This window comes from Ptychodera flava, chromosome 14 (assembly GCF_041260155.1).
Source record: "Ptychodera flava strain L36383 chromosome 14, AS_Pfla_20210202, whole genome shotgun sequence".
NCBI lineage: Eukaryota > Metazoa > Hemichordata > Enteropneusta > Ptychoderidae > Ptychodera > Ptychodera flava.
This window is the reverse complement of record NC_091941.1, coordinates 31,570,752-31,593,841: the sequence shown is the minus strand read 5'-3', so window position 1 is coordinate 31,593,841 and position 23,090 is coordinate 31,570,752. Positions and strand designations below refer to the sequence as shown.

General features: G+C 38.2%; 2 protein-coding genes across 3 annotated transcripts; one reads left to right on the top strand and one right to left on the bottom strand.

Annotated features, from left to right (window-relative positions):
* Positions 1-9,727, top strand: LOC139150159 (arylsulfatase H-like). The gene is made up of 5 exons (XM_070722343.1): positions 1-534; positions 4,316-4,435; positions 4,785-5,465; positions 7,316-7,597; positions 8,503-9,727. Exons 1-5 carry the CDS (start codon positions 198-200, stop codon positions 8,844-8,846), a joined length of 1,764 nt encoding a protein of 587 aa, XP_070578444.1. The 5' UTR covers positions 1-197; the 3' UTR covers positions 8,847-9,727.
* Positions 9,728-12,984: 3,257 nt separating this feature from the next.
* On the bottom strand, positions 12,985-23,009 carry LOC139150157 (aarF domain-containing protein kinase 1-like). 2 transcript variants are annotated; one of them, XM_070722340.1, is made up of 10 exons: positions 22,916-23,009; positions 21,769-21,939; positions 21,000-21,083; positions 20,247-20,450; positions 19,518-19,676; positions 17,650-17,808; positions 17,167-17,283; positions 16,515-16,661; positions 15,968-16,165; positions 12,985-14,220 (listed from the first exon to the last, which is right to left on the bottom strand). In XM_070722340.1, the coding sequence occupies exons 2-10, from the start codon at positions 21,895-21,897 to the stop codon at positions 13,846-13,848; spliced, it is 1,572 nt and encodes a 523-aa protein (XP_070578441.1). In that variant the 5' UTR covers positions 21,898-21,939; positions 22,916-23,009; the 3' UTR covers positions 12,985-13,845. The 2 variants fall into 2 exon arrangements, with proteins under 2 accessions (XP_070578441.1, XP_070578442.1); XM_070722341.1 differs by lacking the exon at positions 22,916-23,009 and having other exon boundaries at positions 21,769-21,955.
* Positions 23,010-23,090: the final 81 nt, after the last annotated feature.

The window sequence follows — 23,090 nt, the reverse complement described above, 5'->3', positions numbered from 1 at the left end:
GAGTGCGCAGACGCGGGGTTGTGGTTAACCATATCCGATACACCCCGGTCGTGTATATCTGAAGGTTATGGTTATTTTAAGAGGGGAGAGAGCCATTACGCAACCACCTGTCGAATGGCTATGAGTGCATTCGTGGCAGATAACTCATGGTGCTGTCCTTTAAGTGCGCTTGGTGGAGGTAGCCTGTTTGCTTTGCGATGTTGGCGGCCGTCTACACCTGGACGACGACACTCCTTCTCTTGATCCAGCTGTTCGACACGTTCCCCGGCAATGCAGCTCTGCGTTCCCCCGGTGTCGCCAAATCCTCAGCGGCGGCAGGTAAACATCCCCCGAAACATCCCAACTTTGTCCTCCTGATGGCTGACGACCTGGGCATTGGCGATGTCGGTTGCTTTGGAAACGACACCATACGCACACCACATATAGACAGCATCGCCGCCTACGGAGCGAAGCTCGTACACCACATCGCCGCCGATTCGATGTGTACGCCGAGCCGGGCAGCCTTTCTGACCGGTCGATATCCCATCCGTTCAGGTAAGTATCACATTTTATGGAAAACTGTTTTAGTTTTTTTTCTCTCTCTCTCTCGACAAAATCGCCAAACGCATGAGAACGTCCCGGGTGACGGTATCATTATTATATTAATGTATTCATCGTCTCCAGCGCGGACACACGACCCGGTTAGATTCGTCACGCTGCATGGTTATATAGGCCCTGTACGTAATAATTCATATTGTAATTTTTAAGGTCTGTCCGCTGGGAAATGGTGCATGCTATGAGTACAAAAAACGGGTAGATATATAACCGCAGCAGGTATCATGAAGCACTCTTTAAAGAAAAATATATTTAAGCATCAGGATGTATTTCACTGGCACAAAAGCCGCGTTTAGACTGGGTTCCCTCTTTTTCAGTCGCGAGAGTCGTGTTCTTATACAATTGTCCTGACGGTTTATTGTACTTTTGATAAATGGGGCATATCGATCGTCATATTTCAGTTTCTATTATTAGTTTGAACACGTCGATATAAAATATTTTTGTATATCCTATTAAGTCAAGCTTTTACACTGACTTCACGTGTTACTCGCAAGAATGCCATGGCTATTTGCAATAATCCTTGTATCCGGTTACAACCGTACGGCATGTTGTTAGCGATAGTCACAAACCTATATGATGAGCCAAATTCGTTGGAGTCATCTGTGCTAGCAATTGATCAATATCAATGATAATAATGGTTTTATTATCTTAATTCGTTTTCAAAATTATGATTCATATATTTTGCAGTAAGCGTTCTGTCCCGGAAAGATAATCTATGAGCGTTTTCATCCAGTCCGTTACATTAGCATCATCAGATGCTTTATTACCCGCATTGACCGCATAAGAGTTGATCGACAGGAGGTATGCGAACAGACTCATCTGCAATATAAAATCGGCTGACGGGAGGCCTGCACACGCGCATAGACTGTAGGACTGAATTGTATAGAAGTTCATGTTACATTTTCCATACAGCTTGTTTTTTAACCCTTATTCTTCCGGTCTTGAACCTCACCATGATGACGTCAGCTTATCTGACAAATAAACTCAAAGGCGGTATGCTATTACATGTAAAGGTGTAAATACAGTCCCCCAACCCTCTGTACTGTGGTATGAACTGGGTTGCAATTGTATTGTATGGCACAGGGTTGTTTTCGTTAGAGGTGGACCATTTGATATTCGGGGGGGGGGGGTCTGGAATATTGAAAAAAAAAAAGATTGAAAAAAGTTGCATTTGAAAAAGGATGGCGCTAAAATAAGAAAGATTGTCAACAGACAGGAAGTAAAAAATAACGCACCGACAGTTACTTTCGGTCATTACATGACATTTTGGCGATTTTAAAACACTCAAAATAGCCACGTAATTACTCCAGTTTAATTTGTAATTTTCAAAATTTTCTGTATCAGAACCCCTCCCACCTCCCCGAGTAATTGGATAAATTTTGTCATTTCACTGAATGTAATTCCACTCCCACTATGTATAGTGCAGTCTTTAAAAGTTGGTTTGTATCACATACTTTTATCCTACTACCTAGAACAAACTTAATCACTGAATAGTGATTGTAGGTGTTTTTAGATTGAGTTCACGATGACTTTTTTGTGCGCCATTAGCGAGCAATCTTGCTGTATGTATACAAGTTGCTTCTATTCTCATCCTAACTTTCCAGTATTCTGAAGCAGATGCTGTTTGCCTAAGTTAAGTGCCAATTTTGTGCTGCAGTACATTTCTTTTCCAGTTAACTTCTGTCATGTCATGTAAAGACAAACTTGTTAACAACAAGAACATGGAATTATGACATTAAAGCCCACACATGCGCGTACGAAAACAAGATTCTTCTGAGAAGGGAAGTGAAAAAAAAGTCGCTAGAATTAACACAGTTGAAAAAAATGATAATTCTGAGAGAAGCAAGAAGGAAAAATAATTCTCCAAAGTCAATCTTCCAGATCCCCCTCCCCCAAGAATATCAAATGGTTCACACCATGCTGTGATGAAATCATGAATAAATCCGGGTACTTTTTCAAGATCTGTCCGTGAAAGGTTATTTTAACTCTTGAAAACCATCGTTTTCTTCTTATATATTTAACAACAGCATATACCATTTGGCCCCCTTTCTCCCTACACAATAATGGCTGTGTCATTTGCCAAAGGCCGAGTTCGATGGGTCTGAATAATTCAAACTTTCTGTGCCAACGGCATATACAGAAACCCAAGAACAATTCATGGCTGCTGTGGGGCGTTGAGCGCCAAACCCGGGTATAGCACCACGGTACTGAACAACGAGGGTCGTTGTCTACTGCACTTTATCGTTACTTGTTACCTTATAGGTCCCCGTATAAAATATTCACACTATTTTAGATATCATTATTATCAGGCTTTTCTGATGGCTAAAACGTATATAAATATGACACTCGTTAAAATTGCAGGTAGCTTGCGCGCGCAGCGATACGAAGTAGCTGTAATTTCCACGGAACACAGCAATACTTGATATATTTGTTGACCTGCAACTATAAAATTCATTCCACCATAACGTTTTATGACACTTGATATAAAAATTACACCGAGAAATCATTTACCTCTTTTATCGCCTATCCTATCCTTTTCTTTTATTAAGAATTTGTCGAAAACCATCCGCATTATGCCCTGTTCAGCACTGTCTCTGATAATATTTTCCTACATTTTCCCGCAAGGTGTAAATGTACTATGAATATAATTTATTCCAATTTGATATGGAACTGAGCTTTTCTGTTGACGAGTCTCCCCTATAATATGGACAAACCAGCTGTTCCCATCACGTGCGATGTTAACATACCTTGTCAAATATTATAAATAATAAAATTAATACATATACAAGTGTCATCACAGAATGGACATCTCCTTCAGGCGTGACACAGTCGTATTGGTTCCAGCATGAAAGTCACGTGAAATGCTTCCCAAATTTCGAACCATTTTACGACAGCAGCGAATGTGTTGTAGTTGTCAGGCACTATTAGTTATTTAGTTGTGACGAGCTTTATTTTACCAACATATATATATATATATATACATACATACATACATACATATATATATATATATATATATATATATATATATATATATATATATATATATATATATATATATAAACAAATTACTCCAAGTACAAAGTAATTATATTCGATACTTAAGTTTCATACATCCTGCAATCATTAGACAGAACGAGATTGTTTTCATGCATATCCTCTTATCACATGTATTTATAACGCCCTGCTTTTTGCATCGAGCACTGCAATTTTCTACGAGGACATCTGTATACTATTACATATGTGTGTGGTGGGGTGGCTGGTTGGGTGGATATTGTGTGAGGGTGTGGAGGGTGTGTATGTGTGTGTACGTTCAAACGATATGACCTCATACTCAAAGCAGAAAAACTTTCAGAGTGCTGACTTAAAAATTTCATTAATATCACTCATATGAATTTAAATAATATTTAACTCCCTTTTAAAATTGTTACAAATATTTAAGCAATCACTTTTTTATCACATTTCATAGCGATCTTGGTCGGATTTTCTGTCTCTGGTGCTAGTTAACGATCGAATCAACCACAAGCACTCCGCGATGGTCGCTGTCTCAAGAGGATGGGAACAAATTTTGAATAATGCTAATGATATGTATCGTAAACCGGTAATGGTAGATACTATATGTAGAAAACTGAATTTAACTAGTAGTTATAATTATAGAAAATAGTATGTTATAGAAAATAATATGTAGACATATTATTTTTCTGTGGTTTTATCGTTACAGGCATGGTCTCGGACAAATTTCGAGTTCTGCCATACCCCTCATGTAGTGGGGGCCTTCCGAGAAATGAAACCACGTTCGCAGAGATCCTCCGCGATGTGGGATATTCCACTGCCCTAATAGGTGTGTATCCTGCTTAACCTTTCAGACCTAAATCCCCGTTATAGGGGAACTTATAGATAGATAAATCAACTGAATGTACAAAAACACACAAACACACACACACACACAGACAGACAGACAGACAGACAGACAGACAGACAGACAGATAGATAGATAGATAGATAGATAGATAGATAGATAGATAGATAGATAGATAGATAGATAGATAGATAGATAGATTTACTATACATACATACTTATATCGCCTTTTCACCAATTAAAGGTTTAATGGAATAATAATACAACTTTCTGCCCAGCAAGTTTGGTTTATGTTAATACGAGTGCCAATGCAATGGATTATGTATTGCAGGCAAATGGCACCAGGGATTAAACCGACGAAGTTGGTCTGATCACCACTATCATCCACTGAATCAGGGTTTCGACTACTTTTACGGTCTACCTCACGGCAATCTGCGCGACTGCGACCCGGAGGATGAGTCAGAGACGGTTGTCCGCCGCGTTCCTTACATCTATCGCCACATCCTGCTGGTTGCCCTGCTCGGGTTGACCACCCTCCTGATCCTGAAGGAAATGGGTCTGTTGTCGTGGAATGTCGTGATCGCCCTGTCCGTCGTCATAGTGATAGTGACCAGTTGTTTCATTGGTCTCGTCAGGAGCATCGGAGTCTTCAACTGCGTCTTGATGAGAGACCATGAAGTAATAGAACAACCCGTTCAGTTGAAGACGCTAGCGTCGCGCTTCACCAGAGAGGCTATAAATTTCATCACACAAAATCAAAACAGAAGTTTTCTTCTCTTTGTGGCGTATGTGCATCCGCACTCAGCGCTCATAACCTCGGATAAGTTTCAGGGAAGGAGCAAGCACGGTCGCTATGGAGACTGCGTGGAAGAGATGGATTGGAGCGTTGGTCAGATTCTTGCAACGCTGCGCAAACTTGGACTTCATGACGATACTTTTGTATATTTCACATCAGATCATGGAGGAGAAGTAGAGCTACATAACGAAGGAGGTTGGAATGGAATTTATAAAGGTAATGTCAACTCTTCATACATTTTAGCGTGAAGCAGCCGTGCGCTTGCTCGCGTTACACGCCAGATGTCGTGATGACTCGCCGATGAATTCCCCCTCGCCAGTCTCTTTGTTTCAGTTGCCAGTATGCCTAAACAGTTTATTTGAGTTGTAAGTCATAGCAAACGGGCGCCCCACCTGAACTCAGGTTCAACATTTCTACACGAAGCATCCTTTAAAATAGTTCAGAATGCAGGAAACAATGTAACTGTACTGGAAAGGGAAAAATCGACGATGGAGTTAGTGTTACATATTGCGTTAAAACTGTTGTTACATAGTGGGTGATTATGACATATAGGGTTAATTAGTACACATTGGGGTGATATAGTTGTTGCCAAATTTGTATTGCGTGTAATATAGTGTATGTGTATGGAAAATGTCAGATATATTATGGAATGAAAATGAAAGAGTTTCATCAGCATCTCTTCATCTCAGATCGGGTAACATTGTCGTATAAAATTCACAGGACAGATATATTGCTGTACAGAAAAGCACGAAAGGACCGTTATCTCAAAGTAAATTGAAAGGGGAAAGTTCCCGACAAAATCTGAATTTTGTGTGCATACCCATCGCAAAATCATGAAATACCTCATATTTTGCCCGAAGACTTGATTCTACGAATTAGATGAGGGAAACATCGATTGTGACAAGTTTATCAATCTCTACTGTGCCCCGACAAGAACTTCCCTGCCCTCAGTCGTACGGATGATTGGGCCCTACCTTGTGATGACCCTTCTGACATATGACCGAAGGCGCTGAAATGTACATCATGGCCGTCAAGGTTTTATCATACACTTCAGGGGGGGACATAGCAAGTGTGAATAAAATAAGAATTAAAATAATCTTTTCTATATTCTATATTTTTGGATGGAACACTGATATTCACATGTGTAATATAATTTCATTTGCCAATTGGATACGATATCAACCAATGTAGCTGACGCCACATTCACTTTACGGATTGTAATACTATACATACGACGTCAATTGTTTTACATTCGGCAATCTCACTGCATGATTGATGTCACCTTCATTTACAGAGAAGCTGCTCTCGTCATCACCTTGCACTTCGGAACGGTATTCCTCAGGCTTTTAAACAAGTATAAATCGTCGATATATCTAAGACGTTATCTAAACTTTCACTGAGGAAACCTCAAATGTGCAGACGACATCTTTTGAACTGTGCGCGCTGTTTACAAAACATGCATCCTGAGTTTGACACGCTCATCCAATATGGGCAACTGTCTCTGAAAATTACCGCATGGAAGGATGTTGGGACACTTTCCAAAACGGCGTTACAAGGGGACATAAAATCGAGGAATATAATAATTAAGTTTGTTCAACACCAAGTCTTGATTTTGCAAATATTTTACAAAAATGTCCTTTCCGATGAAGCAGACCGTCAAATAATAACCCGTGGTGTTTTTCCGTCTATCAAACTAAGTATGTATAAGGTATACGAGGATGGGTATACGTACGGTACAGTAGGCCTATACGTATCCATACCAAATTGCAAACTACAAGGTATTGCTCCCGAGGGAAATCTTCGATCGTGTCCTTACCAGTCGATTGTCAGCACGCTGTTACGACTAGGAGGAGTCAGCTATTGGATCATATTCATTGATATCTGAAATCAAATAAGTTCGTGTGTGCCATGATAATTATGGCCACAAAGTCCAATGTAAGAACAAAAAATGAAATGTCGAGCGATAATTTCGAATTTTATGGGTGAGACCGCAGATCGCAGTAAAAACTCGCATGTCGCATGTCGTGACCGGTCTTCCATATGGGTGAGTTTTTCATCTCTTACAGGTGGCAAAGGCCAGCCGACAGAGGGCGGCATTCGCGTCCCTGCAGCAATACGTTATTCTAGATCAGTAAAACCGGGAACCATCATCGCTGAGCCGACCAGTCTAATGGATATTTTACCAACTATAACAAGTCTTGCCGGTAGCAGACCTCCTAATAATTGCGTTATCGATGGAAAAGACATCTTGCAACTGTTGACAGGCAGAGAAAAAGTTTCTCCGCACAAATTCATGTTTCACTATTGCGGCAAAGATATTCATGCCGTGAGGTACCGACCTCGGTTTGGTAAGTTATGCAAAGCCTCTTCATTCACGATTTCCGAAAGATTATTAGAACTAATTTGGGATAATTTGATAGTGAAGTAATGCCGATTTAATCTACAAATGTAATCTCATTTGCTTTTCTTTTTACAGTACACACTTGTTTTTATGAGTAATTCGTATTATTGCAACATTCAGCTATACGGCACCTAACACTTTTGAGAAATTTGAAAATATGAAAATCAAGTTCTCCCAAATTAGTTCCAATCGTGTTCGAATCACTTTCACACTTCTTAAACCATGTAAATGCGGACTTGTTTCAGTCTACAGCAGGTACCGTACAATTCATCCAATATCGACTATTGCTCACCCACCTTTTATGTATGTACTCGGCACTTTGACAATTATTGCTGTTTTAAGTTAAGCCCACTGGCAGTCTCTTGCATCTCAGACCCACGTATCTTCTACTAAAAATTCAAATGGCATTTCTGGTAGTATTTTTCCACAACTAATATTAAATATTGAATACTAACTCCCCCTATAGAAGCTTTGACAGGTTTCAAGAATATCTCTTCTCCTCATATTGCTCACTTAGTTTGAATAAACTGCCGGACGCACATTTTGAGGATTTCACGGTATTGGGTATGTCAAGCTTGGGGAATTTTACGTGACTTTCATTTTTTAAATCTAGAAGTTTACTTCCATGGTTCAAGAAGCACCGTATTGCTTCAAAGGCCTCAAAGTTTCCACCGTGAACCCAACAGAATAAACTTTCCAGTGGCCAAAACGATGTACTATACAAGCACGATTATCTGATTACAATGCTTGGAGTTTGTTATTGGCCTATTTTGATGTGTTGGTGGTCTTCACAGGTGCGATGTTGCCCAGGCTAGATATGGACTGACGGTTAATATTCTGTTTCTCCACAAGGCAACACAACGTACAAGGCGTACTATGCTACTCCCCGATGGACCCCTGGGACACACGGTTGTTCGGAGACTTTCACTTGCCTCTGCAGCAAAGCTAGGCGTCACGACCCGCCGCTGCTGTACAATCTGTCCCTGGACCCAAGCGAAGACCATCCGCTGGACACATCCGATATTAAGTACATGGAAATCATCAATCGCATCCGAGATGCCAAAACTGAACACCAGAGGACGGTTATACCAGTTGAAGATCAATTATCGTGGACCAGAGTTCTACCAAAGCCGTGGTTACAACCGTTCTGTGGACTTCCTCCATTGCTGACGTGTAAGGAGAACACCATGCCTTGACGTTGCCTCGAGACTACCATGTTCTTTCGTGAATTAACTCAAAAGGACACACAAAGAAGTTAACCTTTAACTGTGTTTGACATGCACGTTAATTTATTGACATTGTGACTATCATCTTCTATCAAAGCATCATCCAAAGTATTGGGAGAATCTTCTCTCACGGTTGAACAATGTCTTACAATTACATATCATTTGTTGAGCGAAAACAGCCGAAACCCTGCCGAAATTTCCGAAAACACTTCTTTTCAAAGTTGGACCAAAGGGGAAGTTGATCATTTTCATCGAGTCTGTAAGGGACGACTGTCGTCTTGGCATGACATATTTTGAGTTAAAAATTACAGTTTCCCGATTTTCCAAACGAGCAAATAATAACTGAAATCACTGATGATGGGTTAATAAAGTCTTTCACATGAAAAGGTAGAATTTCAACATAGATGCGACGTCGGAGACACCGTCTTCCGACAACTTTAGAAAAGTTTTCACATTTTGCCATGGTCGTAATCGTTATGAAAGAAACGCTTGCAAGAAGCTAGATTACGAAGACAACACAAGATAATCAAAGGATCTTCACATAATACACAGGCAAACGGTATGCTGTTTGATATACATATTTGAGAGAAAATTAACAAAATTAAGTTATCTTCAGTGAACCTTGCTTCGTGCAAAAGTGTAACATCTTTGTATATTTTAATTATTTGTGGGTTTATTAATTAATTTATTTATTATAGTTTTATTTCTCAGTGTTTATTTATATTTATATTTTTACATCCTCAAACGTTTCAAACGTGACTGGTCGAATTATGGTACAAATAATCCATGATACAGAACAATCAGAAATAAATCAACCCATTGTTATATTATGATGGTCTCATTTTTACCCCAATTTTCGAAAACATTTGAGCTATGCTTTCAATTTATGTGTTTTCGTAATGTAAAACAAGCCATCTTATCGACACAGTATTTGCATATCATCATCAGTTCGACACAGTCGATAGTAGCGACAATCACGGCCATGAAACTATTTGCTGCTTCATTGAAATGAAATATTCACAGTTTATTCTTACAAACATTTATGAACAAAGGGAAGCCTGTGCAGACGAGGTATTTTAGAAATTCCGTAGGTAAAATGTTAAGTGTGTGATCCTCATTTAACTCGATCGAATGGAAGATAGAAAAGCCATGCCAGGTGAGATCTGAGTAGACTTAGACAGTCTGATGACGTTCAGTCCTCCCAGTAAATCTCTGTGTGATATTTAAGCAATAAACCAAATCAAGCGACGGTATACCACGATATTTTGACACCAGCTATCGCTTGTGGATATATGGAGTGAACTGGCCAAAACCGAGTGGTATACCCGTTGCTGGTGTGATTTATTGCTACTATATCATTAAAGCATATTAAAATTCTAGGCGTGTAATGTTAAAAAAGGAATTTTTCTTCAGAAACGTATTACAACGGTGCTATATCGCAAATATAGCTCTGTCATTTTCACGTCCCGACCAATCAGATCACTTTGCGCAATCAATATATTGCGCAAATAATGATCAGAATACTGATGACGCAAATACAGCCATCTCTCGAGACATGAAAATGACAGTGGCATATTTGCCATTGGAACACGTGCGCGCTCTCAGCGAGAGAATAATCCCTCTTTTGACGTTTAACGCCAGAATTTTAATATACCGATATGATATAAAACCAATTAAAACCACCTCAGCAACTGGTATACCACTCAGTTTTGACCAGTTCACTAGACATATGCGCACTTGCTATCGCTCGTGGATATATGTCGCTAAAGGGTTCAAATCCAGCGGTATACCGTCCGTTGATTTGTATTGCTCTAATAAGTCCACAGCCTGACTTGAGGGAAGTATGAGATTCGAGCTCAAAGACGGCTTTGCACCGAAAGAGTTATACCAAAAACACAATTGGAACTAATTTGGGATAATTGGATCTTCATATAATTATTGTTCACATTTCTCAAAAGTGTTAGGTGCCCTATAGCTGAATGTTGCAACATTACAAATTACTCATAAAAACAAGTGCGTTATAACTTAAAAGGAAAAACCAATGAGCTTATAGTTGACTATAAAACCGACCTTACTTCACCATCCAATTATCCCAAATTAGTTCCAATCGTGTTTAAACAAAGTCGCACAACGTATGCTGTAGCGCGATAGAGTCTCATTGCTATTCACGCTGTAGATGCTATGGTACATCAGCGTTGCCCAAACTTACTCTCTCATACATTTCGCGTGGTTCGAAAACGTCTTGGATGTTTGCATCGATTATAGGCGATGGAATCGAATATTTCTCCTTTCATGTCAAAGAACAAATATGACAGTCATCAATCTATCAATTTGCCGAGCTGCCATACCGCACAAATGTACGTTTTACCGAATCCATGCGACCATATTTTCCCCCAAAATGATGTACGACAAAAGGACAACGCAGAGAAAGTGGGTGAGGAAACCTTTGGAAATAGAATCAGTTTTATACTAGTGTTAGTAGTAACAACAATAATGCATGATGTTTTCGGTGGGGATATGTGGTATTTTAATTTACCATCAATCAGCATATATTCTTAAAAGTACACTCTCGCAAGGATCTACGTCTAGAGCCCGGATCTAGAGATCTTACCCTATGTGCAAAGCACCACGTGAAAAACTTAACGTAACGCATTTATTCACACCAATTTCAACGATGAGGTGGTCAAACATTGCCGAATGGAGTTTCTTTCTGGTTTCTATGATACCAGCAAATCTAAGAAAATCCCTACTTTTAACGAAAATTTTGTGTGCGAGAGACGGGCCTGTCAAGGAACATGGACTAGCATTTAGTCAAATTTAATTGCATATACAAAACTACCCTACACACCACCATACAATGGACGCGAGTTATTCTTAATGTTGTTCACCTGCTTGGTTGTCTCTCTATTTGTACACGTAAATAGTCAACGAAAACATAGATATTGTCAGGTCGACTTCTCTCCAAAAGTTAAATTGAACAAAATATTTGGCTCCATGATCAAGATTCTTATGGAGTACATAAGTGTAATGGTGAAAGCCGTTTGATTTGCTTCGCTATAGTCGCGATGCTATGCGCCTATGCATCGCCTGCTGCTGATTGGTGTGGTGGAATGGTAAATTCGTGATTTAAATTAGCTCAAATTACTTCAGATGACTGCATACCTCGCGTGTATGTAAACGAGTCCAAGTTTATGCATTATGTCGTGTCATGTCACAGAGGTCATTACTTCCATGGCCATATTTTGCAAATATTAATAAATGTCTGTTTTAATAGGATGCGTATAAATGGGCTTGAAACATCCAATATATCTGGTTTTATGATCAGGTCACCTGGCCTAATTGACCAATGCAGATGTTTAAAATTGTTAGCGCGCAAAGCATATAACCATTCATTCATAATTTAAAGATGCCCTGCCACCTTCCCAACAAGTCCACTATCATTGCAAATTTGCATACTGAATAATGCATTTTGCACAAATAAATGATAATATGAGGTACTAGGTGATTTGAGTATTAAATGGTTCCACTTGTGCTACAGTTTCTAAAATTGTAGCATGGAATTTCTGACCTTGCAGTTGGTTCAAGGGTAAGGTACTACCATTCAGATGTCTTTTGTGGTTTTGTCAAAGGAAAAGATCAAATGTGGTTGACTGCTATAATTTCATTTCAAAGTTTGTGTCATAAACTCTGATTAGCATAGGTTTATCCACAATAGGTTTCCTGAAAAGTAAGGCTGACATTGTTTCTCATGATCTGTTTATATGCACACACATGGCATCACAACAACTCAACCTGAACACATGAACTGACCATTTTACACATGCCTGATATCAACTTGTCAATTCATTTTGCACACACACACACACACACACACACACACACACACACACACAGAGATTCTATTCATCCTCTTTCCACTTTGTTTGACACGATGGGAAAAACGTTTAACAGAGTACATTAAAGCACTTCACTGACTAGATTTTATTGCACACCATATGAAATGAATGAGTCAATGGTATATCTTCAGTAACAGATAACAATTTTAAAATTGTTATTTGTACACAGGAAGACCTGCCATGCTTAAGTTAGTAAAATACTTGGGCAAAGAAAGGATTCCTGAGATTTTTTATTGACTTTAGAATTCACTCTATAGCACCATCTCTGGATAAATAAAAATTCATCACAGGTACACAGGCTTTATAGTACCTGATGACTGTGTGAGGTAGGGGCAAATGTCTCATGTAGTGTAACTGGATTTGGATGGTTTTTTAGATTGACTGTGTTCCAAACTGTCATGACCAAGCAATCACCAAAACTAGACATGATTGAAATCTCCATTTCCCCTCCCTAGGGCTCTTAGTACAGGTTTTGTCAAACCGTAGACAGCAGTAGGTTCTGAGCCAAGTTTTGATTATTGAAAAGTTACATGTAAACGTTAGCACACATAAAGTTTCTAATTTTCAGGTAGATGCCACAGTGTTGTGGTCAAACAAAACCAGTGTCGGCAAAAGTGTCAGGCAAGAAGTTTAAAAAGTTACAAGTCATCTCAAACACCAATATAGATATTCAAAGTTCAGGCAAGGTATTACCATCCAAGGACACAGTGTCTTGTAATCCATTACAATCTGTGGTTCTCTTGACATTATTTTTTGCCTTTCTCTTATGAGGTAACTATCGCAATGCATTGTCAACAGGTCTCTCTTAGTTACTGTTGTCTAAAGTTAACAGGTGGGCAGGAAACATACACAAGCATTCCACTAATGAAGGTACAGGTAAGAAACATTAACATGGTCACCCACAATGCCCTGTGAATGGTCCACAATCATCATTGACAGAAATGGGTAAGGGCTAAACCTTCCTGGTGAAGGTTGAAGTTGATGCCATTATTTGAACAGATGTGACAATATTATATTACTCTGAATTAAGGGTGAGGGCTTTGTGCTGAAGTTTTCTCCAAATTTTTCATATTTTACGACGGCAATGCTCTGACAGCAATACTTCCTGAGAAGACTTTCCGCACCCACCGTCCAATAAAAGATGTCCAAAACCACATGTAAATCTCATATATGTCAATCTTTCGTTGCATAACCATTCCTTTAAGATGTACTCTGGTTCGAGGGAGCCAGCTATGGCACTGCCTCAGTTCATGGTCAGTCACTGCTCGTACACAGCACCTGGACATATTGATGAAAGAGCTAGCATCAGCGTGGGTCTGTAGCGTCCATTCAATCCCTCGCAGGAGATCATTTGTTTTGAGCACAAGCAGCATTTGTCTTGGTACTCGGTTCAGTAGATCGGATATTTCTGGCAGATATGTGGCTGCACTTTGTTTGATTTCATCAGCCTGGTAAAAAAACAGAACTTGGTGTCAATACATGAGGGTGTATACAAAAAACCCACATACATGTTTTACTGTACTTATTGGAGTATAAGTCCCTTATATAGCAATACAAAACTGCGGTTACACTACGGGACGGGCTTATACTCGAGTAACCCATGTTACATGTATCTGCCATAAATGCTTAATTTATATAAATCTACGCATGATTATGGAACAACACCCCAACTTTCAATCACTTTTAATAATAGATTTAAATCCAAAGAAATTGTAAAGGAAAAAACTTTACAAGATTTACATTCTCACGTGTCATGAGCTGGGATGACACGATCACACTGATACTGATAGACAACCGTAGCCCGAGGACAGCAAACTCAGTGGTGATTTCAGGACCTTAACTGACACAGTATTTTCTATTGCTGTTTCAAATCAAACTGATTAAACAGTGCCTGGATACAAAAGTGACAAACTGGTGAAATTTCTGCTTGAATCATACCGGTATCATGAAATAAAAAGTTAACTTGGAATAAAGGCATCATGTATGCTGCCGATCAACAGCATAGTGTAAAGTGTGAACCATTGTAGCATCCATTGGCTGCATGTAAAAGCAACTCAACTTTCCAATATCAAACAGTCTGCATCTTGTGAAAATAACAACACAGCAGTAAGAGGTGTATTAGTCACCAGTAAAAACTCTTCATAGATGAAAGGATAATTGCTTCAAACAAATGCAATTGCATGTTTAGAGGAAGAAAACCAACATCCTGGACATCATGAAAATGAAGAATTGCGGATAGGAATCAGTCAAACAGGCAGAGTAATATGAAAGTGGACTATTCAGAGTGGGACTATTCTATTTAAGTAAAGGGCGTGGGGACAGAGGGTCAAAGAATCACAAAAGTACTGGAAAATGTGTCATTTTCCTTACGATGCTGTAATGGGAACTTCAATTTACCATTGTTTTTAACATCTTTTAATAGTTTCTTTGATCTGAAAAGTTATTTTACCAACTGTAACGACTTATTATACTTCTCTCCTAACCTTTCTGTATTTTAGTTAAACCAGGGTAGGGACTGACACAATGATGTGTAGCATTTTCAAAAATCCTCTGAAATCAGTGGAGGGGCTTATTCACAAGCAGCAGTTTATACTTGGACGAGTGTGCTATATGCAGGATAATGGACAAAAAACCCTATTAAATGCCGAAAAGATCCAAATCTTTGCATTTGTTTTACAAATCCAAATATACAAAGTTTGCAAAATCAGATGCAAGTTATTTGGCCAACTGACTTGAACTTTCTGGAGTCAAACAGTGTCCCTGATCAGGTCCCCTGAGAATAGCTATCTATGTACAAAATCAGCATTTCAAATTTTGACTGGACTAAAAACAGTTTAATCATTAAATATTATGGCAAGGAATAATGGCTACATTCCTGAGGAACGTAAGATCACTTTAGAAATTCAAGCATGCATTTTGAAATTCAGTTTTGAACAGCAATATTAGTTTCTGATTCATGAAACACTGGTGTGGTTGGAACTATTATGATCTCTATTCATTGTGATGTGAACTTGAATCACATAATTAGTAAAAGCTGATCTTTTGGTGAAAGGTGATGAGGACAATGAGATAATGTAATGAAATATTCTAAATTCCTGACCATAATATCAATGCCATGACTGTGTATGTATGCCTGGAGAGCAACATTGTAAATTTGAATGTTCTTCCCTCCGACAAATATTATGGTAGACCTACTTCAGCATCTGAATGCTGTACTTTGTCAATCCCTGTTGTGACGGCTGTCCAGGATCTTGCCGTCAACATGCAGGCAAACAATCCATACAGTTCCCCAGCACCCAGGGCTTGGCTGTGTTTCTTGATGCCCTCTATGTCTGCATTGATGAGAGATTGCCACATCAGTGAATAGTTCAGTCTGAAATCATCTGTCAGTGTCTGAAGGGGAAAGAAATGTTTCAGGATGAGTATGATGTATTCTGGTAATATCAGATTGTCACAGTCAAAATTTGTCTATCAGGAAACTCAGTTTCAAGTTAAAACAATGACTGTATTACTCCAGATATATAACAGAATTGTCAGTCAGACAAAAGACCTGTCATGAAAACTAGACGTTGCCATGGACAAGAAAGTATCAACTCAATCAATACAATTGACAGACATGTCTGAAGAAAAAGGTATTTCAATCTGGCGAGTGATTACCACAGAGAATAATGGTAGACAATATGAAAACACATCGATTGTACTTGACTTTTAAACACTGCATGACAAGTTCTCACTTTCTTACCTGATACAGTCCATGATCAAGCAGTACTATTTCAACATCATTCTCATCTGTCTTGTTGATGAAAATGTTACCGGGATGTGGATCACAGTGAACATAGCCCTTCACAAAAATCATCTCGCTATACAATTTACCAAGATTTTTTGAAATCTGGGGAGTAAAAATTTATAGAAATTTTCAAGCTCATCTGTGATATACTCAAAGAGGTGACTTTTCTTTTGTGGCTCACAAGGGTGTGCTTTATTAGGTAAACTTCAGACAACTCGGATGATACCATTCACCAAACAATGTGCTTAAGTACGCAAATCTTTTACACCCCCACTTTTTCCCTCATAGTTACTGCAGATAAGAGCACACTGTACACCACACACAGTCTCTTTGGGTTTTGATGACTTTGTTATTTCATTGCATTAACCCTTAATTACTACATATTTTAAGAAAACTTTTTCGTATAAGATAACTTAGGAATATCAGTTGTGATGTATCATTGGGTACACAGCTGGAATATGTTTCATGTTGACGTTCCTTGTCTGTGATATGATATACAAGTAATTCATCTCTGATAGAACAAACAGGAATACAGATAATAGTTTTCAGAAATTATAGATATTACATCAAAATCTGTTTCTCAAACTATGCAAAATCATGTACTTACTTTATCAACATTGATGTTGTGTTTCTTCATGTACTCTTTATCATCAACTTTGCCGCCTTCACAAAACTCCATTGTCAGAATTCTCCCAGTTGTCAATTTCCAATAAACTTTTGGCACCTGTGAAATATTGAAAGAGACACCATAAACTATTATGATAGGACACAAACTGTTTGTCAAAACTCCATAGAAGTTTATAAAGAAATTTATGAAGGCACACACAATAGCCTTCCATAAGTCTCTCAGACAAGAAACATATTCTCCATTGGCACTAGATGATGAATTTGACCTTTTGGCAACAAATTACAGTAGGTGGGCTACAGTTACAGGGCTGCTGTTTTGTCTATAGCAGGTATGACATCATCAGTTTGTGCCTGTACCTTTTTTTTTTAATATTGTCTAGCTCTTCAATGACAGTTTGCTATTCAGCATGCGGTATGAATTTCTCCACAATGTTGATGACAAAAATTCAAAAATAGCCCTTACCTTAAGAAATTTGAAATGTTTGTAAAGCTTTGCAACCTTCTCACAATTGTGACCTTCATGGACAAAATCAAGTTCCAAGGGCAAGTTCTTCTTGGTTTCTTCAGCCAGCCACAAGAACTGAAACTCTGGAAAAAGCCACGCTGCAGCATGTATGAGCAACTGTAGAATAAGAGAATTCAGTGCATTCGATAAGTCACTCACTGAATTCAGTGGATATTGTAATGTGTATGCTTTGAGGTGTCAGTGCATGATATGACTACGGTTGAATTGACTGCGAACAATTTTACGGCAACTCAAACTGTCTATGATACTTATAAGCATGTGCCGTATGGTGTAAATGAGGTTAATAATGTCTTAATGTTATCATGCAAATGGGCATTTAAATTTTTTCCAACAGTAAATACGGAGTTAGCAACAATTTTGAATATTGGTAAATTTTGGGTAAATTGTTTTTCTCATTCTACACTATGCACAATGACATCTGCTTTCTATTCTTGATTATGAAAGTTAAAAGTTTTCTTGAGGAACATATGACAAAAGTTTGAATCTTTCACTTTCAAGGTGCATACTATGTTAAAGCACTATTTGCCTTGACAGGGTGAAAACTGTTCATACGCTTATGTTCTACACCATGAAAGCTGTACATAAGTCACCAAGGTTGGCATATTTTCTATCTCAAAAACAATTTACTATTATCACAAACTTTGAAATTTTTCATGAGGCCACTACAAGCTTAACCCTTGACTACCAAGGTCAATGTATCCTATATACCAGGCCCCTTATGTAGATATTAATAAAATCTTGGGTGTGGTCATTGCATGAACACTGCTTAGAGTAAAAATAAGTAAGTACCAATAAACCATATATTTTCTGAATCAGCATGAAATTTCCCACTTTTTCATACGTAAGTTTTGTATTTCCAGGTCACGTGACTGATCACATGACACATCATGTGACTAGAGTTGGCAAAGAATATGAATATTGAAGCATCAGGACGTGTTTTGAATCCATAAAATGATGCAAATTTGAATACAGTTGCAATTTCATGGCATTATCTTTACATATATGTAATAATAACTACCCTTTACTTTATTTATAGATGTACCTATTTAAGATTTTTCTCACAAAAGGCAGAGTAAATGAACCACAAACATCAGCATCTGACATGATTCTGTATTGAAAATCAACACATTTTATATTTGTAAACACCTGCTTTATGTCTTCCTTGCAGAAACATGCATCTAAAATGGTTATGATTTATCAAAAAATAATTCACAATATTTAAAAATACATTTTAGGGAACAACATATCACATGACCAAACACATGACCAGTCATGTGACCAGTCATATTGATAATATGGCTGCTATAAAATTTCACTGGCTTATAGTAAAAAATTGTATTTCCTCTAGTTTCATTCACGAATATTGCTGTTAATAGAACATATTTACATATAAATCATTTGTTTTCAATAAATAAACATTTCATTTCATTAAAAAAAACAAACCATAAACATCTTCGCGATCGTCTGTACTTCTGAAAACTGTAAACAATCAGCGCGACGCTTCTGTGATCAGCCTGACCTTTCAGGGTTGAGGTCATGGGTCACGACATTTGCTTCCGGATTTTGGCCATACTCGGACGTACGGGGGCGCAATCACATTCAGGCCAGATCGGAATACATCAATCTTAGTCACGCTGCGTGCCAACGCCGAAATTACGGGATTTTTAGCAACAAAAACGAAGCAAATACGCCTATTTAACTGTGCCGGATATTTCGGCACTCAAGGTATATGGTAATTCAATATGGCGCCGGATATATCCGGCGCCATAGGTAGTCAAGGGGTTAAGGTGACACGTAAACCTTACCTCCATAGTTTTCAGATCAACAAAGGAGTGTTTCTTCACATTAAGATGCTGTACTTTGACAGCCACTACAGTACCATCATGCAATGTTGCCTTGTAGACCTGAGCTAAAGAAGCTGCACCGATTGGCTTCTCAGAGAAGGAAGTGAACAGTTCTTGAACCTAGGAGAAAGAAGCGCTGTGTCTTAGACTCTGGCTGACTGTGAGAAACTCTTACATGCTTGTAAAAATTGGTTGGCTTTATGCATACAAATCTGTATACAGTACCATAACCAAATTGTAACCCTTGTACTTTTACATGCCCACATTTTATCCCTTTATGTTTAATTAAGTGTTGTAGTACTACTACCAAATAGGTTCTGTCTTAATAGGTTTACATGTAAACCCGAAATTCAAATGAACCATGGTACAAATAAAACCATCTACACTAACACACACATAAATACATGTATTTCTAGACACCTTTGTACACATCAGTTTGGCATCACATGATCTCTTGGGCATACTGAGTCTGCAGAACACCGTGTGTCCTTTTTATTCCCGAATAGAACCATTGATGTTGTCTCTTGACACCTGCTTGTGCTGAAACCAAACAGTGCTGTCTCCCATGGTGACAGTACAAACAAGGACAGCAGACTCCTTTGAAAAGCAGATCAATAACATAAGACTCAAATGACAAGGACAGTGAGTATATCAGCGTACTGTTTATTTCAGAGACTTGAGATACATTACCTCTTTACCAAGATCTTCTTCTATCACTCTATGCATATCTTTCAGTGGAGATTGTGGGGCATCATTATGAAGGACTTTCATAGTCTGGACATACTCTGCTGGTAGTAAGTACTCCAAGGCACCCACATGCTGGCCAACTTTGATGAAAACGCCACCATTAGCACAGCACATCTCCCTGAGCCGTATAGCTGACCGTAAATGAATCTGTTGGTTTGGATATAGACCAGCAGTATGTTAGACTAAATATTAAGATACTCTTTACTATACTGAGCGAACACACAATACAATATAGGCAATTAAGTACACACCAAGTCCAATACAAAATGTTCTGACAATGTTTACTAGTAATAGAATTTTACCAGTATCATTAATGCAGAGATGGATCTTTGGCATTACAAATTTCATGTTTTACTACTTCCATGATAATATTATTACTTAGGGATGAACCATCACATCTTTGGAAGGGGTGGTCAGACTGAGAACATGCAATTGTTTTTTTCATATTCCAGGTTTTGACATGTTTTTTGTCAAACGTCCGGCAGTGATGAAATATCTTTTCCAAGAATTCAATACCTATATAGTGTGAGTTTGCAATTTAATATGAGTATTTCTCTGCAAATCATTAGGCCTTTGAATGTATTTTCACAATTTTTGCTGTGTTTTTTTTCCACTTTTGACTTCCACTTCCTGAGTTCTCCTGGGTGATGCCTTATTATGCAGTATTTTTCCTGCATGGTACATCTGTACAGTTACCTTACTCATCAGCTGTCGGTATACTTCTGACTTCCGATCAACTCCTTTTAATGTTATTTTATAATCTGCAAATATATAGACAGCCTGCAATACAAAAAAGAAATGCCTTTCTTATTGTTATGGAGTTCTTTCTTCTATTAAAAACTGTAGGATGAATAATTTTCGAAAATAAAGGGTGATGGGAATAAAGTGTTTCTATTCCTGTTTCAGGGCAGAATAATGATATTTTCAGATACAAGATAAAATTAAATACACTACTCATACGGGATAAATATGTCTTTGTTCTACTGCAATTGGAGACGTACACCATGGTCCATGCATTGTAGTAGCTAACATGTTACTTATTATCTCTAGTCTATGAGGGAAATATATTGTACCCCATTGTCATAAACACCATATCCTTCCGCCATTTTTTTTCCATACTGTAACAATGCATCATAATCGTCAGATTTTAAAATAGTTATTTATCTTTAACCCTTTTCCTGCCAAGTTCATATTTCACCATCAGGTCAAGTTTGTTAAAACTAGTGGAGCACAATATGTCCCATTTGGTGCATTATAACAAAAAATTGAATATTTGAAGGCCCCGGAAATCATAGATACTGTAAATATGATTTTTATAAACTAAAGATGTTGGAACAGACCAAGCAAAATGGGTTGAAATATGTATGGCTTTGGTTCAATACTGCTATTCACTAAGTTGGCAGATGATAGGGAAGAGAGACTGTCTGGCAGGGAAAGGGTTAAATTGTAATACAGAAAGACTTACTGCAGCAAATGCACGGCCAAAGCGGACCACACCAATGGAAGACACATCAAAGTCATGTCTTCGCAAATATTCAAATCCAGATGCCATGGTTCCACCAGCGATGACATACTTCAACAACCTGCGACTCATGTTGAATGTTTGTCACCTCATTCTCACTATAACCATTTTTTTCTGACCAAAGGAGGAAAAAAATTGTAGATGTGATGTTCCACACTAACTGAAAGTAAAAGTGCCATTGACTGAGGGTAATAATGTCACTGTTTTTGCAATATGTTAAAGTTCATGAAGCCATTTTGTACAATGCAGAATCTGTAATGCAGTACCACTAATAGCTACTGGACATCAGTGCCTCCATTGATTGGTAACTCATACATTGTGCTATTGACAGGGATTGGCTAGACAGGTCATTTTTTAAATTTTTTTCTTCATTAAGAATCCCTTGATATACTTGTATAAACAGAGTATTTACGAGTCAGTTGTAGAAGTTGCATCATAACTTGACTGTGGTACAGGTACTAAATGACTGTCCTGTAGATAATACTACATTAAAACATAGACCCTAGAGAAAACTTAAAGAAACTAGGAAACTAAGAAAATATTTTTTTCTCTAGGGTCTATGGTTAAAAGACATTGTACCATACAATACATTAAACCATACATAGATTGAAGCATACCAATGTAATCATATTTGGGGAGGAAAGATGGAAAGAGTTCCTATAAGGCCATCACCCAATTTTTTCCCTTATGTAGAGTAGAATATACAACACTTTTAAGTATGCTTACTCTATAAAAACTAGCCCTAAGATTTTAAACCCCTTCAAAAGTTGCATTTGATGTGCTTCTTCCAAGCATGGAGGTAGTAGGACTCCTACCTCCATGTTCCAAGGAAAGTCAGCGATCATGGATCAAAGTGATACAGTAGCTCAAGAATTTGCCTGGGTACAGTATTTTGGGCGGACGGCAAAACCAGACTCAAATACCCAGGCAAATCCTCGAGCTACTATACTACAGCTACTATGTTCCAAATCCACGGATAGCTTATCCATAATCTAGGCAATGTTTGAGAATCTGTGGTTTGTAGATAAGGCTTATAGTATACATGTGTATAAAATTCAGTAATCGAGAACAATGCTCTTTGCATTTTTACCTGTATGGCCCGATTTGTCTCCTTTGACTTTTTCTGAAAGCTGGAACCCGGCGAGACCGGCGAGTGTTATGAAATGTGAGTAACCTTTGAACTTGTAGTTGTGACCTTTAGCCTCGAATAAGCAAATTTACGAGATAAATATAATAATATATTTATTCGATTAAATATGTATCTT